The sequence below is a fragment of the Lipomyces oligophaga genome (assembly GCF_038497815.1).
Source record: "Lipomyces oligophaga strain CBS 7107 unplaced genomic scaffold V1516scaffold_4, whole genome shotgun sequence".
In the NCBI taxonomy this organism is placed as follows: Eukaryota; Fungi; Ascomycota; class Lipomycetes; order Lipomycetales; family Lipomycetaceae; genus Lipomyces; species [Lipomyces] oligophaga.
In genome coordinates, this window is record NW_027117788.1 from 740,851 (window position 1) to 762,156 (window position 21,306).

A 21,306-nucleotide genomic window follows, 5' to 3' on the forward strand; every position below is an offset into this window, starting at 1 on the left:
GAGCTCCCTCACCCCTTGAACTCCCTCAAACCGCTCAATTCACTCATTAATCCCCGCACCTCATCTCATCGATCTCCTCTGCCACACCAGCAAACGTTCTACGTCCCAGTTTACCTCTTAGAGTGGCGATCAACTCTCATTGTCATACTGCTAACATGCAGATCTTGTCCCGACCCTGAATACTCTACAAGTTAGTTATTACTCGCCGTCCCCTCTGGCTTGCATCAGGGTGACTGCCAAAAACAGAGAGTCCAGTCACGTGAGATCGCGTATAATTTCTGATCTTGACGGTCAGAGTGCTGGACGTTGATCTGATAGATAAATCCGCTCAACGAGGAGAGAAAGAGCGAAGAGGTTGCATTTCAGTCAATGGATTACAGCCAAGAAGGCGAATTTCCGCTCACGGTCAGCAGTACGACACTCTCCGGCCGAAGTCCAGATCTGATTGCGGTATCTTGTGGGTTTTTCCCTAGCCGGCTTCATTGCACACAAACTCCTACTAATAAACGCTTGTCTAGTTCCGTCTTCTCCTCCTCCTCCTGCTGCGGACCAAAAGTCATCACTCATTTCAAAAACTCATGACGGATACATTTTGCGACAGGTCTGCACATGTTTTCCTGAACTGTGTGTGTTGGAATCACTAACTTCTTCCAGGGCTCGTCGCTAGAGTATCAAGGGAGCGTCAAACCTACAGATCAATTAGACTGTTTTCTAGTCTATGACGACCAAACCAATGTAAGTGTTTCTAGACTACCTCATCCTCCTCCTGCATCCATTTCTGCCGTTTGGATCTAATGAATTTAGTCCTTCACTTTACATCATCCGGCAGGGATCATCGAGTTCAATAAATCGGCAACCATTTCCGATCCCCCGCGATCCCTGAAGCAGATCTACGAGTCTCCAAGTCACGATGATTCAGAGCCAGATAGCGAAGGCGAAATTGAGACTAGCAGTCAGGCAAACGTGTCTCCTTCAATTTCCAGTATTGAGAATATTTCAGTTAGGCAAGGTGGACCGATCAGCTTACGAGGATATGCCGGCAGTGGGCGAATCGAAGACGACATTTCTTCCAGCAGCGAAGAGGAATAAGAGCATATTCTTGATAATATATTCACATGTATAACAATTTCCGCTACTTACAAATTCATATCTATATCTACTATTAGCTAGCTGCCGATCTGCTCCGCAGTTTTTCCAGCCCCGTCTGGATTCTGGATCCAAGCCGCGTACTAAGATCATAATCATGGCCGTAGTTAGCAGCTTTGGTTAACCACATCACTGTCTCCTCCTTCCCATTTTCTCCCTTGGATTTCCACTCAAATACTCCCTTCTCATACATCCCGCATGGAACAACCCAATCTTCTTTACCTTTCACCTGCTGTCTAGTCACCGGCAGCACATATTTCTGTAGTAATTCTAGTGCCGCCTCATCTTGGTCCAATTGCCGAAGCACTGCAGCCTGCAACAGCGAATGAACTGCAACCTCATCCACATCCTGAATATGTGGTAATGCCTGACTCACTTTCTCAAAGTACTCGTTACCCTCCATACTTGGCACATTCGCCATCTGAATCTCGCTGGGCTTGCTAGTATAATGATAATTCAATTCCTGCAATGACTTCTCAAGTGCCCACGTCGGCATTCGCTTATATCCGTTCCAGAAATAAATAATTTCATTTGCCGGAGACCCCACGATATAATCTAGAAAACTACTCGCTCCAGGTTCAGCTTTGCCGGACGTCACTGAGGACACTGCTGACGGTGTCCACGATTTCCACTTGCGCACCTTACGACTGAGATAAACTTCGAGCGGAATCGGTCGCCCAATAAAAGTCCGCCTTCCAATCAGGTTTGGAGCATCTCCTAATAAACTCTCTGCTTTGTCTTTGTACTTTTCTCGTTTGGCGGCATCGGGCTTGTCGGATCGTTCTTGCTGTCTATACAATTCTAAATAACAAGCTCCTGCGACGTACCGGCACAAAGCATGCGACCAAGTATTAAGGTAAGTCATGCGAATGAATTTCTTGGCTGCATTTTCAAATTCATGTAAATCTAAATGACTCATAGCAAGCTCAAACGTAACAAGTGCTTCAATCTGTCTCATCTGGATCGTCATTGGCTGCTGCAGCATGGCCACAGATTCTTCCAGCTTACCATGCATACCTAGTATACGTGCTTCTTGTAAAATCCACAAAGCACTTTTTGGATATCGAACACGAATGCGTGACAAAGAGTCGATCAATTTTTGCTTGGGATACGTGCCTTCTATCTCAATGTCACATACTTGCTCGGGACCTGCATAATACAGTAACAGTGTAAGCAACGCAAGCGCACCGTGAATATTATCACTCTTAGACGCTTCCCATAGCATCTGTATTCCTGTGTCCTTGTCTCCTCTAAATCCAATGATAGACAGAACCTTGCCAAGGGCCGGAGGAATCATGGAGATAACCAATTGTAGCAATCCGAAACATAAGTTCACTCCAGAAGTGATGTACTGGTCAACCGGGCAAGCATTGCTAGATCGAAATACTGGCAGGTTTGCTGGCGCATTGAATGTTTTGAGATCGTCTGAAGGCTGCTTCTCGTCATCAGTATGAGAGGAGGAGTTAGCTTCAAGAGAAAGCCGCTCGACAATGCCTTCAAGTGATTCTTCCGAATCGATCGCAGCTTCATCAAGAATCTCCTTTGCAACTTCCTCGCCAGCCTCATTATCAACCGAAACGTCGATCTTCTGGGCACCGGCTTCGAGATTATTGTTGTAAATTTCTGCAAGAATAAGATAGGCTCGACGGAGTTTGCGGAAGCTCGTTACACTAGCTATGACACTTTCACTTAGAAACAATACGACGGCAGACATTAGATGTGCCTCAGCATTGCAAACATAATATTCAGTTCCTGGTGCATAGGATGATCTGGGAAGATTGCTTTTTATAGCACGAGCACGATCTTTACCCGCAGCAGTTTCTGTAGCCTTTAGCTTTTCACTTGCTACGATAAAAAGTTAGACAGGCCAAGAAGGATCAGACAACGAAATCATACCATCTTTAATAACCTCTGCTTCGAAACCTAATGTAGCTTCCACAAACGCAATAGTACTCACGCCGAGCTTAAAATTTAGTTAGCTAAATAATTTATAGCAGCAATTGCAATTGCACATACATTGCGGAATGTCGAGTTTCCTTTTATGCCGTCGAGTATTTCATTTGCGTGCGACAAGTCGTCAGCCATGATGCAGTCCATTGCCTCGAGAGCTTTCTCCACTAAAACAAATAGTTAGCAACAACAAGGTGCAAAAACAAAAACAAAATCAGAAACAATTAAGTCTAACTTTAGATTTGACCAGAGATCAAGCGCACATACAGATTGGAGTGTCATCATCCACTTTGTCCGCCTTTGTCGAGGGCGTCGTCTTTCCGCGCAGTTTCGAAGTGATCTTCAACATTTATAGCCGATGATCCTGGCAACAGCAAACTCTCCTTTTGCCTACGAAATCGAGCTGTAAAAGTTTCCTCAGTTATCAGCGTCGGAAACTCGTACAAAACCGACTCGTGCCGAAGCCTTAGAGCGCGATATATAAGTCCTGCCCGCGTGCTTCACTTCCGACATGTTGCTCCTGCGGCGTTCCCAAGCTGACGTGCAGGAACATCTGCACGCGCCGCGCCGACCAAATGTATCAATAAATAGCCAATTGTCCTAAACTAACCTGGCAGCAGTTCCTGAGGGAGGAAACGCGGTCAAAATAGAATCAGAATTGATTTTAAAGCACAGATCGGAGATTCATTTTGCATTCTGTTTTACAGTTGTCGGTTGACACGGAATCATGGCTCAGCCAGCTCTTCCACGCTCAAGCGCCGACCTCTTTGCATCTGGATCGTTGAGAATTCTTGTTCCTGATCTGATATCAAAAACCCAATCTGCAAGTGAAGTCGAAGATTATACGCGCATTCATCCTCGAAATACTTTATTCTACGGTACGATTACGATGACTATTCTTGATGCACAGACAATGGCTAATATGAGCTAGATGAGAAATTACCGATATACATTTCTCTAACCCTGGATCAAGATCAGGGAGGGTCTGAGTTCACACCATTCACATTTTCCGCCTATATATCGCGGCTTTCAATTGCTGTTGATGTTTCCATCGCTAGCTTTACAAGTGCACGGTATTCGTCGCTAGGTTTACAGTTTTCCGGTCAACAGAATACGCAGCAGCTAGAAAGCTCTGGTAACCTGCCAGTGTTTTCCACAGTCTTAGACAAATCTGCTCTTGTTCGCGTCGCATATCCCCCATCTTCGACGAGTAGAGTTTGGACTGCTTTTTGGTCGGTTGATGTGGTATTGAAACGACCCAAGGGAAGATTATTATCGCCACGAGTCATTGTCGCCTGTCGAGCTAGTCTTCATACTAAGGCGACAGATAGTTCTACCATTTCGTTTTTTAATTCGTCAACTTCCAGCAGTGAAAATAATACAAATGGAATTGACTCGCGAAGTCAGACTGCGTCGGAGCTGGATAAAGAAAATGAATACCTTGTTCCCATGGCTCCGCTTAGCGCACTCAATTTGTTTGATGGCTTGTCGCATGACGTCGTCTTTGGGTCTAGTCAGCGAACCGATCAGGAGCATCAAAAAATTCCAACTTTATCTTCAGCAAAAGTTTTTCCGCAATCTTTTTCGTCTGCCGGAACTGCATCAACCTCCAATCCAAAGGTGTTTCCAGCAGAGTTGATTCACATGCCATGGCTTTCAAATAAGATCAGCATTCCGATTTTTCCTTGTATCTCGTTAAGACATCGCAAAACGTCTATGGGAAATATTGGAGATATAGGAGGAATTGATGTTTCCGGTGGCGGGAATAGCGAGATTTCAGGCATGCTGATGAATTTGAATATTGACGTAACTGCTCACGCGAATGTAGATGTGATTCTACGGTCAGTAGAGGTCTCAATACCTACAGGTGGGAAAGTTGAGCGACTGCTATTTGCCTCTGGCACGTATCCGCTGCGGTTGCATCCTCTTGATGGAGTGACGGAAGTTTTTTGGCTTTTTCCGCTCTCTCTTTTAGCTGCTGGAGGTGCAGGCGGAACAGGTGGGAACCGGAACAGCGGGATTTTGACCGAAACAGCAAAGCCAGAATTTGTCCGGACAGTTGCTATTAAGGTCGACTTTACTCCTGTAATTCATACTCAGTTCGCAGATGAAGATGATAATTCATTAGGACCTTCAATCACGACGATTTGGAATACGTCAATAGATTTCTCTCCTGCTTCGGCGTCCGCATCAGGACCTGCTTCAGATCGGCTCTCCTTACCTGCTCCGATCCAACCTTCTGAACAAAATCTATCCGTTTCCGGATTTCGGTCCATCTCCGGACAAAGTTCGTCTGCATGGTTGCAGATGCAACAGCTGCGAACTCCAGGTGGAAGGTCGCCTAGTGGCTCGTTCATGGGGGGAGAATCTGGCGCAATATCACCGGGTTTAGGAAGTTCTCTCTGGACTATGCCGACTGCTCCGCCAGCAGTACACTTAGGCGCAGACACTATGAATGCTCCTATTGATACATCCAACCATTTGCATGTCCCAAATACTCAACAAATACAACTACAACAGCAGCAGCAGATAGCAGCAGCACTCCGGGAAATAGTTCATGAAGGTCTAAGTCTAACATTTACAGGACCAACGGAAGTAACTGTGGGTCAGGAATTTTCCTGGAAAGTGTACATATCGAACAAATCTCGAACTTCAAAACGAATTGCTTTATTAGTGGAACCGAAGCGGTGGAAACCAAATAATTTAAAACCACTTCCACGGGATTTTCCAGGCCCAGGTTTGCAATCGGTCGACAACGCTGTGTCCAAATTAGATGCAGACTCATTGATAATGGATTATGAAGCTCTGTACAGTGTGCACTCTTCTGGGATTGTCAAAACAGACGAATTGGTTTCGCTTGTAAATGATATTCGGATTGGTCCACTAGGTCCTGGAGCAGTTCACGAGTCAGAAATCAGATTGATCGCATTAAGTGTGGGAGTATTGAGCCTTGATGGTGTACGCGTGGTTGACTTGATCAAAGGCGAAGGATTCGACTGCACGAATCTAATGAATGTGATTTCTCGTAGGTAACGAAGTGGTGGAACTGTGCATGAATATTCTCAATATTGTCATTTGTCTTTCATTTCGAATGAGGGTAATATATTAAAATTCAACTCCACTGAATAACACATAGAAATAAGTCAAAACAAATGCGATAAGCGTATTAAATGGGAAAAATAAACACGTAATTGCGGTTATATAAAAAGATATGATAAATAGAAAAGACGGAGTAATAGCTATACAGAATTTTCTCGGGTCTATCCTTGATAAGTTGACTTGACGCTATTCGCTGAGAATTTTATGCCTCCTCTTGCGCATTGCAGAATGACAACCAAGTATTCCATAGTAAACCAACGGTAGAAATAAAGGGAAGCTGATATTGAAATGGGATCAGGCGGAAGTTAATAATTTGGGCAGCAGGCCAGATTGTAAAGTTAGTTTTCAAAGTAGGGACGAAAAGTGCTGCCAGTTTACGCTGGAAACCAGGCACTCCAGTTCCTTCGACAAATGCCATGAATCCGAAAAATCCACACAGAACAATCGGGGTCCAGACTAATTGGTCGAAAATAACGCGTAAAAGCACCGGAATGACAACAGAATCCGGAGTGATAGGAAGCCAGAGGTCTAACAGCTGAAGCCATTTGTAGAGAAAACCGGAGAGAAGAAATCCTATATCTTAATTAGAACAGTGATTGTAGAATGCGCTTATCTACCTACCCCAAGTCGCAAATCTAACGAGTCGATCGATCTTAAAGTTCGCAGGTGGAAAATGCGAGGCAAAAAACACATGAGAAGACGCTCCGCCGGCAAAAGAAACATTAGACCCAGGACCAGTACCCTTTTCAGTTGCTTCTATTCCGAGCGAGGTCGACCGACGGAAAGAGGCATAGTTTTCTGCCATCGTTGTGACTGTTTGAGCCATTGTGTCCGACAACCCGTACAGTAAAATGTTAGCCACAGACATTGTGACCAAAGGGGCCGCCTCAACAACAATGCCATAAACACAGCCTAGACGAAGAAGTAGCAACAAGAAAACGGAGATAATGGTCCAATTGAGTAATGGAGCATAAAGGAAATGGTGGATAGCTAGAGCTCGGCCAGCGGGAACGATGCGACGAGCTGCCGGCATTAGCTGCGCAGGAATTGTCGGAGTATAGTATGAGGAAAAAAAAGAAGGCGAAGTCATATTGAGGTAACAGAGCTGTTGATAAAATTCAGACAAAACGAATCCAAAAACTTAGAAATGGAAATGACGATATCGATGAAGTCCGGTCTAGAGACGAAGCTTGATCAAACGCGATGAGCCTGTGCAAGGGTCGACAGAACAAAGACAACGCTATCTAAGCAACCACAGGTCGAAACCAATTAAAGTAGCACCAAAACGCAGCTTCGGCACAGCTGTCCCTTATATTTATGGGAATATACCAAATTTGACGATTTTTTTTATTCCTTGTAGAATCCCACTGACTGGTCGATCGTTCGTTGCAGCGAACTCTGACAAGGGTTGATTTGCAGAAATGCAGTAGCTGGTTGGCGTGAAAGCTGCAGCCATCTCAGCCGAGCCAGGTTCGGTTCCCTATTCTGCGTTCAATCACGTGCGCCGGTTGGGTTCATGAGGCACTTCGGGATGGCTCCCAGTTTGCCCCGCAAACTAGATTGAATTTCTCTTTAAATTTCGTTGATTCCTTGAGAGAAATTACAAAAAAGTAATAGAACAGGAAGTAGCTTGAGTTCGGCTTATTATCTTATTTGTTCGACTTACTGATTGATGGCTGCATTACGTGAGGATTTAATCGTCTCCGCGGTAGCATTCTTGGTCGATCCAAAGGCTGCTGAGTCTCCACTGGCACAGAGGATCCAGTTTCTGGAATCAAAAGGGCTTACGCAGGCAGAGATAGCGGAAGCGCTTCGTCGCTCGGCTTCTCTCGATGCTGCATCTATAACGGCTGCATCGCCGTCGTCAACTACAACTGCTACTGCGAGTCAGCCTGTGAGTCCGACTACATTGTCTGCAAGCTCGTCGCTTCCACCGCGACCAACGTATTATCCAGGTCAGCAGTATGCTCAGCAAGCTCCTCCAGTACCTCGACGGGACTGGAAAGACATGTTTGTCATGGCTACTGCTACTGCTGGGATTACATATGGGTTATGGTTTCTAGCTAAAGTATGCATATTCTATATCTGTGAAGTCTATGATGTCCGTTTTATGTATTAATGTTTGATCCAGAAATACGTTGTACCTCTTATTACTCCACCGCCTCCATCTGCTCTTGAAGCTGACAGAGATGCCCTGACAGCTGAATTTGAGCGAACAGATGCGCTTTTAGCTCAGCTGCAGACCGATATGTCGGATCTAAAAACGACCGAGAAAGAGCATCTAGAAGCACTAGACACGTCGCTGTCGGAATTGGATAGCGTCCTTCTCTCAGCTAAAAGCCAGATAGAAGCACGGGAGCGCGACATACAGGCACTTAAAACAGAAATTGAGACTTTGAAAGAAGACTTGCCAGGGTTTCTGGAGCGGACTACAGGCTCACAACGACGGGACGTCTTGGACCTTAAAAACGAGATCAAATCACTCAAACAGATTCTTTCAAATCGACTTCGACCAGCTACAAGTCCTCAATATTCCAGTGCTGCATCAAATGCAGGAAATGATTCGGAGCCATCTGTGGTAGTTTCTGCGCCTACAAATGCTTCTTCCTCCTCTCCCACCCCAACACTACCAAGCTCAACATTGCTTCCGCCCTCACGGACCGGAATTCCTGCATGGCAATTAGCAGCTGCTAAATCTTCACCTTCATCTCCAAATTCACCAGTGTCTATTGCTAGTTCTGCTTCTACAGCAACAAGTACTACATTTTCAGATGCAGTTGCTAACGGTTTGAAATAACATCGTAAATAGTTCAATACATAATATACTGTGGGTTTATGTGACCAATCTTTAATTGAGCAACTGACTCCATTAATATCGTACCAATCTTCTTAATTCACGTAGTTCTTGCACATATCGGATAATGTTGGGGAACGATGGTGCAAGCTATCTCGCCCTATTCACTGCGTTTGATCTCAACTTCCCAACTAGAATAAATAGAGTGGGCATTGCCACTACGATCTGCGCGGTGATAGATTTCTCAGATTATTACAAACCATGAACGTTTTAGTTTATAGCGGACAAGGCACAACTGTAAACTCTGTCGCACAATGTGTTGCTACGCTGCGAACGTTGCTGGCTAACCATTACGCCGTATCTACGATCGATGCGCCTGCTTTGATTCATGAGCCATGGCAGAAATCAACTTCGCTACTGATTATCCCTGGAGGAGCTGATTTACCGTATTGTCGAGCATTGAACGGAGCGGGAAATAACAAGATATCTTCGTTTGTTCGAAAGGGAGGGAAGTTCATTGGGTTCTGTGCTGGCGGATACTATGGATCTAAGAGAGTAGAGTTTGAGGAGTCGAATCCTTCGTACGCAGTGGTCGGTCCTCGGGAACTGGCATTTTATCCAGGAATATGTCGAGGCACTGCATTTCCAGGATTTGTCTATGATAGCGAGGCCGGCGCGCGCGCTGTCAAATTGCTTGTGGACACGGAGGTACTGCCAGATTTGCAAGTCAATTCCGAATCGGAGCACAGCTTTACGTTTCATTCGTATTACAACGGCGGTGGTGTATTTGTCAATGCAGACGATTTGAAAGATGAAAGCGTTGCTGTTATTGCACGATATGCCGATGACAGGAAAGTTGACGGCGGTGATGCAGCCATTGTCTATGTCAAATCTGGCTTGGGTGCTGCGGTTTTGACAGGTCCGCATCCTGAGTTTTCTCCTAAGCGACTGAAAACTACGGACTCAAGTTTACCCCTAGGATACTCTGACATGGTAAAACTGCTACTCAAATATGATGCTCAAAGACTTGAATTCATGAAATCTCTTCTGGCTAAACTTGGTTTGAAGGTGGATAGAGATATAGATCAAAATACTTCTCCCATTCCTACTCCACTGTATTTGACGTCTGCATATCCAGAAGCACTTCTGCAGCTGTGGAAATCATTGACTGAGACCGAAGGATTGTTCCAGTTGGATGAGGATAGGAAAACACTGACACATGTTGGTGAAAATGATACTTTTCAATTTGAACTGTCTTCTGAGTCCCGATTCAATCTACAGTCTCTTCAAGATTCTCTTGAAGAGGAAGAAGACGAAATATATGAATTGGATAAGGTTATAAAACATGAGATTGTGTATCTCTCAACGCGTGGAAGGTTGGAACTGCCTTCCATTCGTGAGACGCCATATTGGGATCACCAATTATATTACAAATATCTGAATCAATCCCAGAGTGGTAACAAGCCGATCTTTGGCTCCATTATTAACTATGCGGAAGTAGTGAGTTCAACATCTACTATGCTGGATAAAAATTTAACCTTGCTTCGCCATTTACCGACTGGATTTGCGAATATCGGCACAATCCAAGTTGCTGGACGAGGTCGCGGTGGTAATGTTTGGGTTTCGCCTATTGGATTACTTGCAGTTTCCTTTGTAGTGCGACATCAGGCATCAAATCAAGCTGTTGCGCCGCTGGTGTTTATTCAATATCTAGCCTCTTTAGCCATTGTGGAAGCCATTCGAGGATACGACGCCCATAGCGACCAACTCGATGTACGGCTTAAATGGCCTAATGATATTTATGCACGCAATCCATCTTATGATGCCGAAGATGAAGCGAGCTCTGAATACCTCAAGCTAGCTGGCGTGTTGGTCAATAGCAATTACATCGGTGGTGAGTATCTCCTTGTTATTGGTTGTGGCATCAACACTGCCAATGAAGCACCGTCAACCTCGCTAAACACTTTGGTCAACAAGCTCAACGAGCAACGTCGGAAACATGCACTACCGGCTATTTCACCGTTCCGACTCGAAATTCTCTGCGCGAAGATTTTGCAGACATTCGAGGTCATGTACGATGTGTTCAAAACACATGGATTTCAGATGTTTGAATCTTTATACTATTCGCGCTGGCTTCATTCTAATGCGGTTGTACAGTTAGATATGTACGGAGGAGCAAAAGCGGTCATTAAGGGGATTTCGTTGGATTATGGGATGCTGGTCGTAGACGAAATCGGGTTTGATGGTAGACCGACGAGCAGAAAGTATACGCTTCAGCCTGACGGGAACTCGTTTGATATGATGAAGGGGCTTTTAAAGAAGAAGATTTAGTAATAGAATATATTTTACTCAGTACATATACCACAAGCTGTCTCAAGAACTCATTTATACTATTCTCTAATATAAACGAAACTCAATATACCCTTGCCCGTGATCTGCGAGCACAAGATCAAGTAGAAGAAAAATCTGACTGAAAGTTTGTTCGGCTTCAGAGCGCAATTGAATTAATTGTGTATCAACAATTTGAAATCTGAGTTAAATTTCCATTGAAAAAGGTTTACGAGGAAGTCCAATTGAATTCATGTCTGCACAGAACGGGATTCCCAAGCAGCGGTATCTTGCGCCGAAAGAAGCCACCGCATTTCGGCAAGTGCTTAAGCTATACGAGTCGCATCAATATCGGAAGGCATTGAAAGTTGCAGACCTGATTTTAAAGAAATACCCCGACCATGGAGAGACTCTTGCGATGAAGGGTCTGATCACTTGTTTTATGGACAACCGTGAAGAAGGACATGAGTTGATCAAAAGAGGGCTTAGAAATGATTTATCGAGTTTCATTTGTTGGCATGTCTACGGCCTATACTATCGGACTGAAAAAAATTTCGAAGAGGCGGCCAAATGCTATGCGCAGGCCTTGAAGTATGATCCGGAAAATTCTAACATCTTGAGAGATTTGTCGTTTCTACAAATCCAAATGAGGAATATTGAAGGCTATGTTGTAAGTAGTCTGTATGTGAACCTCTTCGGAGTATACATTTCTAATATTTATAGAGCTCGAGAAATTCGATCCTTGCTCATCATGCGGAAACGAGACAGAATTGGACTATGCTAGCAGTTGGACATCATTTGCTCAAACATTACGAGCGTGCAGAAACGATCCTGACGAAATATGAAGAGACAGTTCCCGCTCCGACTGCAGCGGACAAAAAAGCGGAAAAGACTGTAGAGAAAGATGAAAATTCGGAATTGTTACTTTATAAAAACGTTATTATTTACGAGAGCGGAGATGTTTCGAGAGCGTTAGAAAATTTGGAAAAAATTTCTGATCAAGTTCTCGATAAGCTTGCTGTGCTGGAATATCGCGCAAAGTATTTGTTCGAGCTGGGCCGACTGAAAGAGTCTACCGTTGCTTATCAGAAACTTTTGAACCGGAATCCAGACTCGAAAGAATATTGCCAGAAACTGGAAGCTGCGATGGGGATTTCCGAGGATGTGGACAAGCGAAAGCAGCTATATGCTACTCTGGCCGAGAAGTACAAGCGGGTAGATCTGTTCAAAATCATGCCTCTGTCGTTTCTGAAAGGAGAGGAATTTGCACTAGCTGCTAAGTCATATCTACTGAGCTGCCTCGGTCGAGGTGTACCGTCAACGTTTGTGAATCTGAAGCCACTTTATGATGACGCTGAGAAAGTGAAAGCAATCGAGACTATTGTAACCGAATTTCTCAAAACACTGAATCGATCAGGAGACAAGAGCTTGGTCGAAAATGAACCGACAACATATTTATGGACCGTGTATTATCTTGCTTTACATCATTCAAAAGTTGGAAATCAGGCTCTGGCGCTGGAATATATCGAAAAGGCACTCGACCATACGCCAACGCTGGTGGAGGCATATATGGTTAAGGCGAAGATCCTTAAGCGGAAGAAGGAGCTGGAGCAAGCAGCGGATGTTATTGTTGCCGGACGAGAGCTGGATTTACAGGACCGATTCATTAACACGAAGGCGGGCAAGTATCTTTTGCGAGCAAACAAGAACGAGGAGGCTATTGATACGGTGAGCTTGTTCACGAAGAATGACGGTCCCGGAAAAGGAGTCGGAGATTTACATGACATGCAAGGGATCTGGTTTCTTCAGGAACAAGGTGAGATGTATGACCGGATTGGCAAGGTCGGGCTGGCACTGAAACGACTGCTGGCTGTCAAGAAAATCGTTGACGACTGGTGGGGGGATCAATTTGACTTCCATCAATATAGCACCCGACGGGGAACCGTGCGAGCGTATTTGGCCATGCTGAAATGGGAGGACACTCTTTATGCGCAGCCATATTATACCCGAGCCGCGAAAGACGCTATTGAGATATATGTATCGCTATACGAAGTACCAAAATCTGAACGGCAGGCGAAAGCGCTATCTGGGCTGAGCGAGGACGACCGCAAGAAGGCTTTGAAGAAGCTCAAGCGAGACCGAGCGAAGGAAAACAAAAAAGGCGAGACGGAGAAGATTAACGAGAAAGATGCGGATCCGCTAGGGAAAACATTAGAGAATACTGCAACGCCATTAAAGGACGCGCTTGCTTTGTGGAAGCCAGTGAAAGACTCTGGTGTCATGGATCAAGAATGGGAGGAATTAGGCGCCAGTCTACGAAAGAAGCTAGAGCAACAAGTTCGAGCTGCAGTTGAAGCTGCAGCGGTCCCGAAAGAAAAGAATGGTGAGGCCCTTTAGTTATTTTGAATTTGATTTATATATAGATTCATTGCAACCAACAGAAATGTAAATTATCTAACATGCCATACCCTAACACCGAAAATACAGGAACTATTTCAAAACGACATTTGCACCTCTCAATTGCAAATACTGCTGGTCTACGCCCGGCGGCAGACCCTTAATCACTTCAAAAATCTCTTTATTGTAGTATCTCAGTCCGTTCCCTGGCATCTTATAGGTTCCTTTGAGGCCAGTGATGTCGCAGTACCATTTCCTCGGGACTACACTTGGCGGTGCTTCCACGTTGAGGTAATTCGGTCTATCTAATAATATCGCCGTTGCCGTTGCCGTCGAGGCAGCCTGTAATCGCTTTGATTCATCTGTGATGGTCTGCCGTGCGTTTTTCACACGCTTCGAAGAGTGAAGTGGTTTTCGCCGAAATTGCGTGGGCATACTGGCAAGATCAGCGTCGAAGAACGTGTATGGTAATGTTGCTGGCGTGTTTGCAGATGAGGAGGATGCGGTTGGTGTCGAGGGCGTTGGAGCTGGCGAGGCACTGCTACTCCACATTTCGTGACTGGGTAGCGCTGTCGGAGCCATTTTTCTAACAGCTATTATTTATCTAATCGATTGCGATCTATGATTAGTTTTTTCAGCACAAGTAGAATTAAAGCTCATCTTCTGTTCAGTTCCAGATACAACGTCACATGATACACAATCCAAACGGTTTAGGGATTTGATCAGCAAGTTTATCTACAAATTGATTTCCTACTCCGCAGCGATTGAGCACAATATCGGCAAAGCTTGCATGCTGTAGAACCAAAAAAAATATTAAATGAGATATTATATTACAAGCCAACTATCAACAACAACATCAACAACGGAATCAACACCCGATTGCAAAGAAACCTGGAAAAATTAATAATCTTCAACCGGTAATTCACACCGACGAGAAAACATAGCAAACACAAAAATGAAACCGTCGATAAGTTGAACTTGATCAGTCGATCAAAAAAATATAAACTGCACCAAGATAAATTCAAAAGAAATAGATCAAATAAATCAAAAAAGTCAAAAAACATGTACCCATATTCTTTTAGTTAAAAACAGATCAAACAGACATTAGACCGCAAAGTCGACAAAAAACAGGAAATATAAGAAAGGGAAGATCAAACTAAAACACAATAAATAATAGAAATGAACATCCAGATTTTTGTAACTTGAGACGACACGACAAACAAACAATACGACAAACCGAGCAGAAATTTGAGTGAAACCGAAACACATGAATTGGCCCTCTTTTATTCATACGCCCTCGTACCTTTCAGGCTGGCGACTTCATATATAGGAGTACCAAATAAGCACGCATTTCAGAGTACTAGGAAATGTAGTAGCTGGGAAATGAGCGCCCACAGATGATGATGACTTGACAAACTATTGACCTTTAAACGATGAATGACTTGAGATATTAAATGATTAGAGGGAGAGAGGGAAATAACGTGAAACAAAATAAAACACAGAGTAGATAGATGATGTTGTGCTTGCTATTCACTCGCCAGGAAGTGGTCCACTAACAAAATATCTCCGTGGATCCAGGGACGAGATGTCGGCACTTGTGGCCTCACCATCTAGTAAAATCTCAGCCATAACTTTTCCAGTTCCAGGTGCATTATTAATGCCCCAACAACTATGCCCACTGGCAACAAACAAATTCTGGGTATTTGTCGGTCCTATTAAAGGTCCGGATGTGGAAGGCACATCGACAACGGGAAGATAGCAAGCTTGTCGACGTGTTATTCGACCACCCTGCAGCTCTTTAGAGATGACACCCGCATACTTTACGAGCTCTTCACATCGCTCTTTAAGGACTTCTACGTCATCCGTGGTCTCAGGAACCTCAACGTAATTGTCACCTTCTCCACATATATAGACTTCGTCTTTACGTGCGTAGATCTCAGGAGAAATGTACTTTCCCTTTGCTAGCTTGAGTTCGGTGAAAAGAGCATATGCAGAAACAGGGCGTGAGGGCGTGATTGTAATCGAGTGTGCTCGCAGACCAGAAACTGGACAGGTTGGTAGTAAACGAGATGTCCATGGCCCGACTGTGATCACGATTTTGTCACCTTTGAGAACTTTTGGAGTGGAATTTTCAGATGAAGAAGGAGATGCTGTAGAAGTGGAAGTGGATGCAGGACCAGAGGAGGAAGAGGAGTCTTGCTGTCCGAGAGGCTGATAGATAACGGACTCAGCAGTGTTGGACTTTGAGTAATTGATGGATAAAACTTTTCCCATGATCAGAGAAACAGCACCACACTCTTGAGCACGGCGGAGCATGAACATGGTGAACTTGTACGGATGGACTTGGGCGGTGGAGTCTTTACCCGAGAGCGATGACCAGGACTCTAATACATCGGAACGAACCCAGTCGAGGTCATCAGGCAGACCAAGATCGACGGGGGCGCGCTTCGACACACGGGACGATCGAGATAAGTTGCCCTCGAGAGAAACGGTCTGCAGACGTCGATAGGACCATTCTTCAGCACCATTGTAGGTATCGGCTAGCTCTTCGTGTAGTTGGAAAGAGAGGGGGACAAGTTGTGAAGGAAATGCCCATAGTGCTAAAAGGCCGCCTGCCTTGCCAGAAGCACCGGAAGCAGGTCTTGTAGATTCTATGATGGAGATGCGATGGGTTGTCGGAGAGAAGGACGGATGACGGGTGAGATAATAGGCAGTGCATACACCGACGATACCAGCGCCTGTCGGGAGTGAGGAAGAAAAAGGTTAGCTCTGAATGAGAGAAACAAGGACTTCAGCAACTGCAAGTCGAGCGGAGCAAGACATAACGGCACGTATAGCAGAAACCCGAAACAAGACAGCAAGACTAAAAAGAGAAGAAATGAGATACATACCCACAATGATGATGTGAGTGCGGGAATCATCTGAGACGGCATCCGCCGAAGGCATTTTGGCGGAAGAAGGTGCGGCGAACCGACCGACAGGTCTAGCGGAGAGAAAAAAGCTATAGGAAGGAGGGGAGAAGCACTGTGCGGGCTGTTTGATGCGAAGGACGAGAGCGAGGGAGCAAGGTTTGCCGGGGAAGAAGGAGAAGGCAGAGATGAAAGAAGCAGAGCGAAACGACCGTCAGGGAAGGTAAGAGTAGGAGACAGACGAGGACAGACGAGTCGAGACGAGTACGGGCCACAGGCGGGGGAGAGAGGGTGCGCAGTAGCGGCTGGCGAGAGAGAGAGGAAAACCAGAGAGAAGGAAGCGGATAGGAGCAGAGGATGGAGGAGGGATTTCTTGCGAGAAACAGAAAGGATGAACTGGGGAAGGGTGTCGCGGGAAGAAGGGGAGAGAGAATGAGAGAAACAGAAGCAAGGAAGAGAGTGTGAGTGAGTGAGCAATGACGGCGACAGAGCGGCCGCAGAGGCAGCTAGAGCGGCAGTCAAGAGTGAGGACGAGTAAAGAAAGCGAAAGAGACTCACGCACACAGACACACAGCGAGAAGCACACTAAAACAGACGGAAAACGTAGAAGAAGCACGAAACAATAAAACGTTTCTCGAGAAAAACGATAATAAGCAGAAAAAAAGAAAGAAATGGACGAAATTACACTGGATGACGATGATTGGGAGTGCCAGAATGCGAGAAGAGCTCCAGATAAATTTACTAGGTCGCAAGCGACGACCGCCCGCAATTGTTCTTACAGTACTATACAACCCGCAATGCAATGTGCTACGACGATACAATTTTGCGCTGCATTAACGACCGGACAAGGCAAACAATCGTGGTTGCGAAAAACAAATAAAAAACCCAAATAAAAACCAATAAGGAGGTTTCCCGCTGGACTGGCTGCGTCTGTCGCAGCCAGAGACCTTTTGCTGGCTGGTTCGGACGATTCTGTCCTGACATGTTCTGTAATTATGATACCGCCTCTACGCGATCCGGCACCCTTTCATCTATAATTAGGTAATTAGCCTAATCTACACGGACTCCGTACGGATGCCAAATGGACGTCCGATCGAAGCCAGTCACTAATCTATACCAGATCCGCCTCCGGACACTGGTGCGCGCTATGTGTGTGTGCCTTGGATGCCGTTAAATAAATGCTCATACACGAGAGCCATGTTGTCGCCATGGTGGTCTTTCTCGCTCGATTATTCGGGGTCTCGGCCGGGAAAACCCATTCCATCTACTTCCCTGCTAGTCTTCTTCTTCCGTGCTCAGCAGTGCTTTGGTCTACGCAACTGGTTCCGGTCGGCCAATCGATTTCGTCTGTGTGTGAGTTCTAGTGCTTGTCCTTGCTCTTTACCGTACACTTTCCCCTTGCTAGTCCTGCTTCTCGCCGTCGTCACCGTCGTCGTAGTGGTCCACGTCCACTCGCTTGGCTACTCGCCCCCGTACACACTCTTTCCCTCAAAATGGCTGTCTCGCACGGCCCAATGCGTGCTCTAGAGAAATTCAGTGGCCTGACCCCCGCCGTCCAACCACACCCTTCTCTCGCCTGTCCTCGGGGCGCACAATCCCTAGTCGCGCCCTATATCGCATCCCCGCGCGGTGTCTCTGCTCGAAACGGCTCAGTGGTGTGACCCTTTCCAGAGATGAGCCGCATGGGCTTCCCAGAAAAAGAAACGTCAAACTTAGTTTCGGCCAGTCCTGCTGTATTTCCTGTTCCGTATGCTATTTGTATTCAACTTATACAACCGTCGCTGCTGTCGCACTCTACTGGAATTATCTTACAATGCTCTAAATTCAGATTATTCTTCTGTCTGATAACGTAATCCGTGCACTGTCTTTCTCGCCGGTGCTTGCCGCTACCGGACTCCTCTGCCGTCCGCCGTACACATGCGACTACTCATCGCTTCACTTGCGTAAACGATAATTCCCGTTCATAGCTTCCAACCGCTCCTCGCCTACCATCGCCTTCAGAAACCCGTCTAGCTCCTCTTCGCTTCTCTCATACCCAATCTCCTTCGGAATCAACATCTTCAGAAACGCATGTATTCTGCTCACCGGAAGCGCTTGTAGATTCGTCAACATGCCCACAATGTACGACCAGTAGACCCGCATCTCTTCCGTCTGCCGCTCCTCTGCGCTCTGCACTCCTGAGCTGGCTCCTAGATCCTCGACCAACACTACCCATCTTGTTAGCTAAATCCGGCTCTGAACGCCTTCTCAAAGTCGTGATCTAGCACTAGATGTAGTACAACTAGCTGTGCTAGCACAGCTAGCTCCAGTACTACAACAAGCTGCTCATCACACACAGATAGATCGATCTTGCTCGACTTACCTTGTGCTTGTCCTTCCTCAGCCTTCTCCAGCACAATATATCGATTCTTCTCTTCCTCCTTCAGAACTCCCTCCTTGACCCAGAACGTCACCGCCCGTCGCACGACAGCCTCATCAACTTTCATTTCCTTCTGCAGGTCCTCTGCCCTAATCGAAGCTGTGCAGTGTCAGTCTCTACAAATCCACATATATCAAATTGACACATTCACTTACCCCTTTGGCCAAATAAATCTATAACCGTAGCTTGCTCGGGCGTTACCCATTTTCGTATTGTGCGGTCTTCTAGCTCAACTGTCACGTCCACCATTCCCAGTCGTTTCAGCCAACTCAGCTTTCGACCTATCTTCAGAGCGCTAAATTTCTCTTGGTATTTGGTCATGGATTGCTCGATTTGCTTTGGCAAAGCTATTTCTTCGTCCACCAGTTTTGGCCAAAAGAGTTTGGACAATACGCTACCATGGACAACATTATGTTGCTCGCCGCCAGTTCTCAGGCGCTCTTGTACATTGGCATCTGCACGTTTGCTCTCTGCGATATCGCGGACCATAACATCTGCCTTAAGCAATCTCGACTCTCCAAGTCGAAGCTTAAGCAATTCCAGTCTCATCTTTATCTCCTCCATCTCATAACTCTCTAGCTTCAGCAATCTCTCGGCCAAAACATTCAATATCTCCTTCACAAACACTTCTTTGCCTTCATAGAGCGACAGCAGCGACCCGACAAACCCGCCGTCTTTACGATTTCGAAAGTCTGGAGCGGCATCTACCGGATTTGGCACCCAATCGATATCTGCGTAATCATTTCCATCGATATCATCAATCTCATGTGCACCAGCGTTCGACTCGAGTTCTTTGCCCAGTATTGAGAGACTGCTGTTCTCTTGTTCGTGTGAAATCATTAACAATCCTGCAACAACGCATCTCACCGTGTCTTCACGGTCACGTAGATACCGCCTTATTGGTCTTGCTACTTTATCGAGTAGCACTCCTCTTGGCTCTAAGAGCGTGAATACCTTGATAGTAGATATATATACAGTAATTATATCAGGCGTATTTGCGCCACAATGCAGTAACCGCTGTTGGCAGGAGTTTTGAAAAGAAGAAGCCAATTTTGATCGATGTTCTTGGGTTTTCATGCAAGCTCTCAAGTCCTCTAATGCAGGAATCGAGTCGGGAAAATTTACAACGATATCAAACATCTCACTGATCCGCAATTGAGCTAAACATTCTGAACCAAATGAAAGCATCTGAGTCTCAAGTAAAGGGTCAGGATCAACTATCTCTGCTATTAATTTTCCTATCCGCTCAGATATTACCTTGCTCAGCTGCGACAAAGCAGATTCCTCGTCCTCATCTCGGTCAAGTTTGCCGTGAAATGTTGATTTCACGTACTTCTGAATAAAATTGTAGTATACTTCTGCAGTAATCCTACGACAGAGACTTTGAATTCCTAGGGCTCGCGATTGCTCCCTCAAATTTCGCATCAGCTCTAAAGTTTCGCTAAATCCATCAGAATCAACCATGATGGTCTCTGGATCACTACCACTTTCGCAAGCACTTAAATCGCAACACTCATCGAGCTTTCTGTCAATAAGCATGTGCAAAAGCAGTTGAAATTCAGGCTCATTAAGTGCCATGTCAATCACCGCACTAAGAGCACTTTGGAACTGCAAGTCCAAAACTTGAAATTCGCGTGACTCGGTCGTAGATTCGAGTTCAATCTGTAAAACATACTTGAGTGGATAATAATAGTGTCTCTGCGCATCGCATAGAATAGACAAAACACTCTGGGTTTGAACAACTATACTCTCTGTGTCGTGTAAGCTGCTGGGAGACGAAATCGAGCCTTTCAAAGTGGGCAATCCGTGAATCGCAAAGTGAGATCTCACAGAATCTGTAGAGACTATCAGCACATTGTTCAGAATAGCGAAGATCAAACTCACCTATGTACCAGTCTAGCAATCGTGCTATGGACTCCGAATCGCTGCGGATTCTATCGAGCGATATCAAGACCTCGCCATTGGGAGGATGAAGCAATGGCTTTGGATCCATCCATTTCGTGACAGTCGCCCAGTCAGAGGATCTCACTACGCTAGTCTCGATATCTATCGGACTTTCCCCAAAAGCTTCGCTGTAATACAGTATTTGTGTCTGCATTGGAATTTGCGTTGTGCATTTGCATGTACGCTCTTGGATTAGAAAGCTATTCCAGTATTGTTTACGTGTAGCGGCGCGCTTGCTCTCCAGTTGTCCTTCCCAGCTGTCAGCTCTTCTTCTGGGTCTGAACATACGGGTTTTATACTTCTCTATTACTTACTCTTTT

The 21,306-nt window shown here is 45.5% G+C and overlaps 10 protein-coding genes across 10 annotated transcripts; 5 read left to right on the top strand and 5 right to left on the bottom strand.

Moving 5' to 3' along the window:
- Window positions 1-369: 369 nt before the first annotated feature.
- V1516DRAFT_664331 (uncharacterized protein) lies at window positions 370-1,089 on the top strand (the record flags this gene model as incomplete). The annotated part of the gene is made up of 4 exons (XM_066920584.1): window positions 370-457; window positions 519-601; window positions 655-735; window positions 805-1,089. The coding sequence occupies 4 exons, from the start codon at window positions 370-372 to the stop codon at window positions 1,087-1,089; spliced, it is 537 nt and encodes a 178-aa protein (XP_066777406.1).
- A 7-nt stretch (window positions 1,090-1,096) lies between these two features.
- V1516DRAFT_675206 (outer membrane protein Iml2/Tetratricopeptide repeat protein 39) lies at window positions 1,097-3,556 on the bottom strand (the record flags this gene model as incomplete). Its single annotated transcript, XM_066922214.1, has 4 exons — window positions 3,364-3,556; window positions 3,163-3,263; window positions 3,043-3,109; window positions 1,097-2,991 (listed from the first exon to the last, which is right to left on the bottom strand). Coding segments are annotated over exons 1-4 (2,075 nt in total), but the record flags the coding sequence as incomplete, so codon positions are not given.
- Window positions 3,557-3,632: 76 nt separating this feature from the next.
- Window positions 3,633-6,220, top strand: V1516DRAFT_675208 (TRAPP trafficking subunit Trs65-domain-containing protein). Its single transcript, XM_066922215.1, has 2 exons — window positions 3,633-3,974; window positions 4,028-6,220. The coding sequence occupies exons 1-2, from the start codon at window positions 3,824-3,826 to the stop codon at window positions 6,127-6,129; spliced, it is 2,253 nt and encodes a 750-aa protein (XP_066777408.1). The 5' UTR covers window positions 3,633-3,823; the 3' UTR covers window positions 6,130-6,220.
- A 177-nt stretch (window positions 6,221-6,397) lies between these two features.
- V1516DRAFT_623814 (uncharacterized protein) lies at window positions 6,398-7,228 on the bottom strand (the record flags this gene model as incomplete). The annotated part of the gene is made up of 2 exons (XM_066919636.1): window positions 6,398-6,768; window positions 6,817-7,228. 2 exons carry the CDS (start codon window positions 7,226-7,228, stop codon window positions 6,398-6,400), a joined length of 783 nt encoding a protein of 260 aa, XP_066777409.1.
- Window positions 7,229-7,760: 532 nt separating this feature from the next.
- On the top strand, window positions 7,761-9,060 carry V1516DRAFT_637776 (peroxisomal membrane anchor protein conserved region-domain-containing protein). Its single transcript, XM_066920051.1, has 2 exons — window positions 7,761-8,263; window positions 8,327-9,060. The coding sequence occupies exons 1-2, from the start codon at window positions 7,868-7,870 to the stop codon at window positions 8,990-8,992; spliced, it is 1,062 nt and encodes a 353-aa protein (XP_066777410.1). The 5' UTR covers window positions 7,761-7,867; the 3' UTR covers window positions 8,993-9,060.
- A 60-nt stretch (window positions 9,061-9,120) lies between these two features.
- V1516DRAFT_675215 (biotin-protein ligase) lies at window positions 9,121-11,356 on the top strand. Its single transcript, XM_066922216.1, has one exon. It carries the CDS (start codon window positions 9,251-9,253, stop codon window positions 11,318-11,320), a length of 2,070 nt encoding a protein of 689 aa, XP_066777411.1. The 5' UTR covers window positions 9,121-9,250; the 3' UTR covers window positions 11,321-11,356.
- A 130-nt stretch (window positions 11,357-11,486) lies between these two features.
- Window positions 11,487-13,757, top strand: V1516DRAFT_637781 (NMDA receptor-regulated protein 1-domain-containing protein). Its single transcript, XM_066920052.1, has 2 exons — window positions 11,487-11,987; window positions 12,041-13,757. The coding sequence occupies exons 1-2, from the start codon at window positions 11,571-11,573 to the stop codon at window positions 13,712-13,714; spliced, it is 2,091 nt and encodes a 696-aa protein (XP_066777412.1). The 5' UTR covers window positions 11,487-11,570; the 3' UTR covers window positions 13,715-13,757.
- A 50-nt stretch (window positions 13,758-13,807) lies between these two features.
- V1516DRAFT_624039 (uncharacterized protein) lies at window positions 13,808-14,266 on the bottom strand (the record flags this gene model as incomplete). The annotated part of the gene is made up of 1 exon (XM_066919644.1): window positions 13,808-14,266. One exon carries the CDS (start codon window positions 14,264-14,266, stop codon window positions 13,808-13,810), a length of 459 nt encoding a protein of 152 aa, XP_066777413.1.
- A 745-nt stretch (window positions 14,267-15,011) lies between these two features.
- Window positions 15,012-16,977, bottom strand: V1516DRAFT_342752 (FAD dependent oxidoreductase). Its single transcript, XM_066918923.1, has 2 exons — window positions 16,606-16,977; window positions 15,012-16,452 (listed from the first exon to the last, which is right to left on the bottom strand). Exons 1-2 carry the CDS (start codon window positions 16,658-16,660, stop codon window positions 15,245-15,247), a joined length of 1,263 nt encoding a protein of 420 aa, XP_066777414.1. The 5' UTR covers window positions 16,661-16,977; the 3' UTR covers window positions 15,012-15,244.
- Window positions 16,978-18,558: 1,581 nt separating this feature from the next.
- On the bottom strand, window positions 18,559-21,035 carry V1516DRAFT_623972 (uncharacterized protein; the record flags this gene model as incomplete). The annotated part of the gene is made up of 4 exons (XM_066919643.1): window positions 18,559-18,830; window positions 18,986-19,141; window positions 19,198-20,877; window positions 20,927-21,035. The coding sequence occupies 4 exons, from the start codon at window positions 21,033-21,035 to the stop codon at window positions 18,559-18,561; spliced, it is 2,217 nt and encodes a 738-aa protein (XP_066777415.1).
- Window positions 21,036-21,306: the final 271 nt, after the last annotated feature.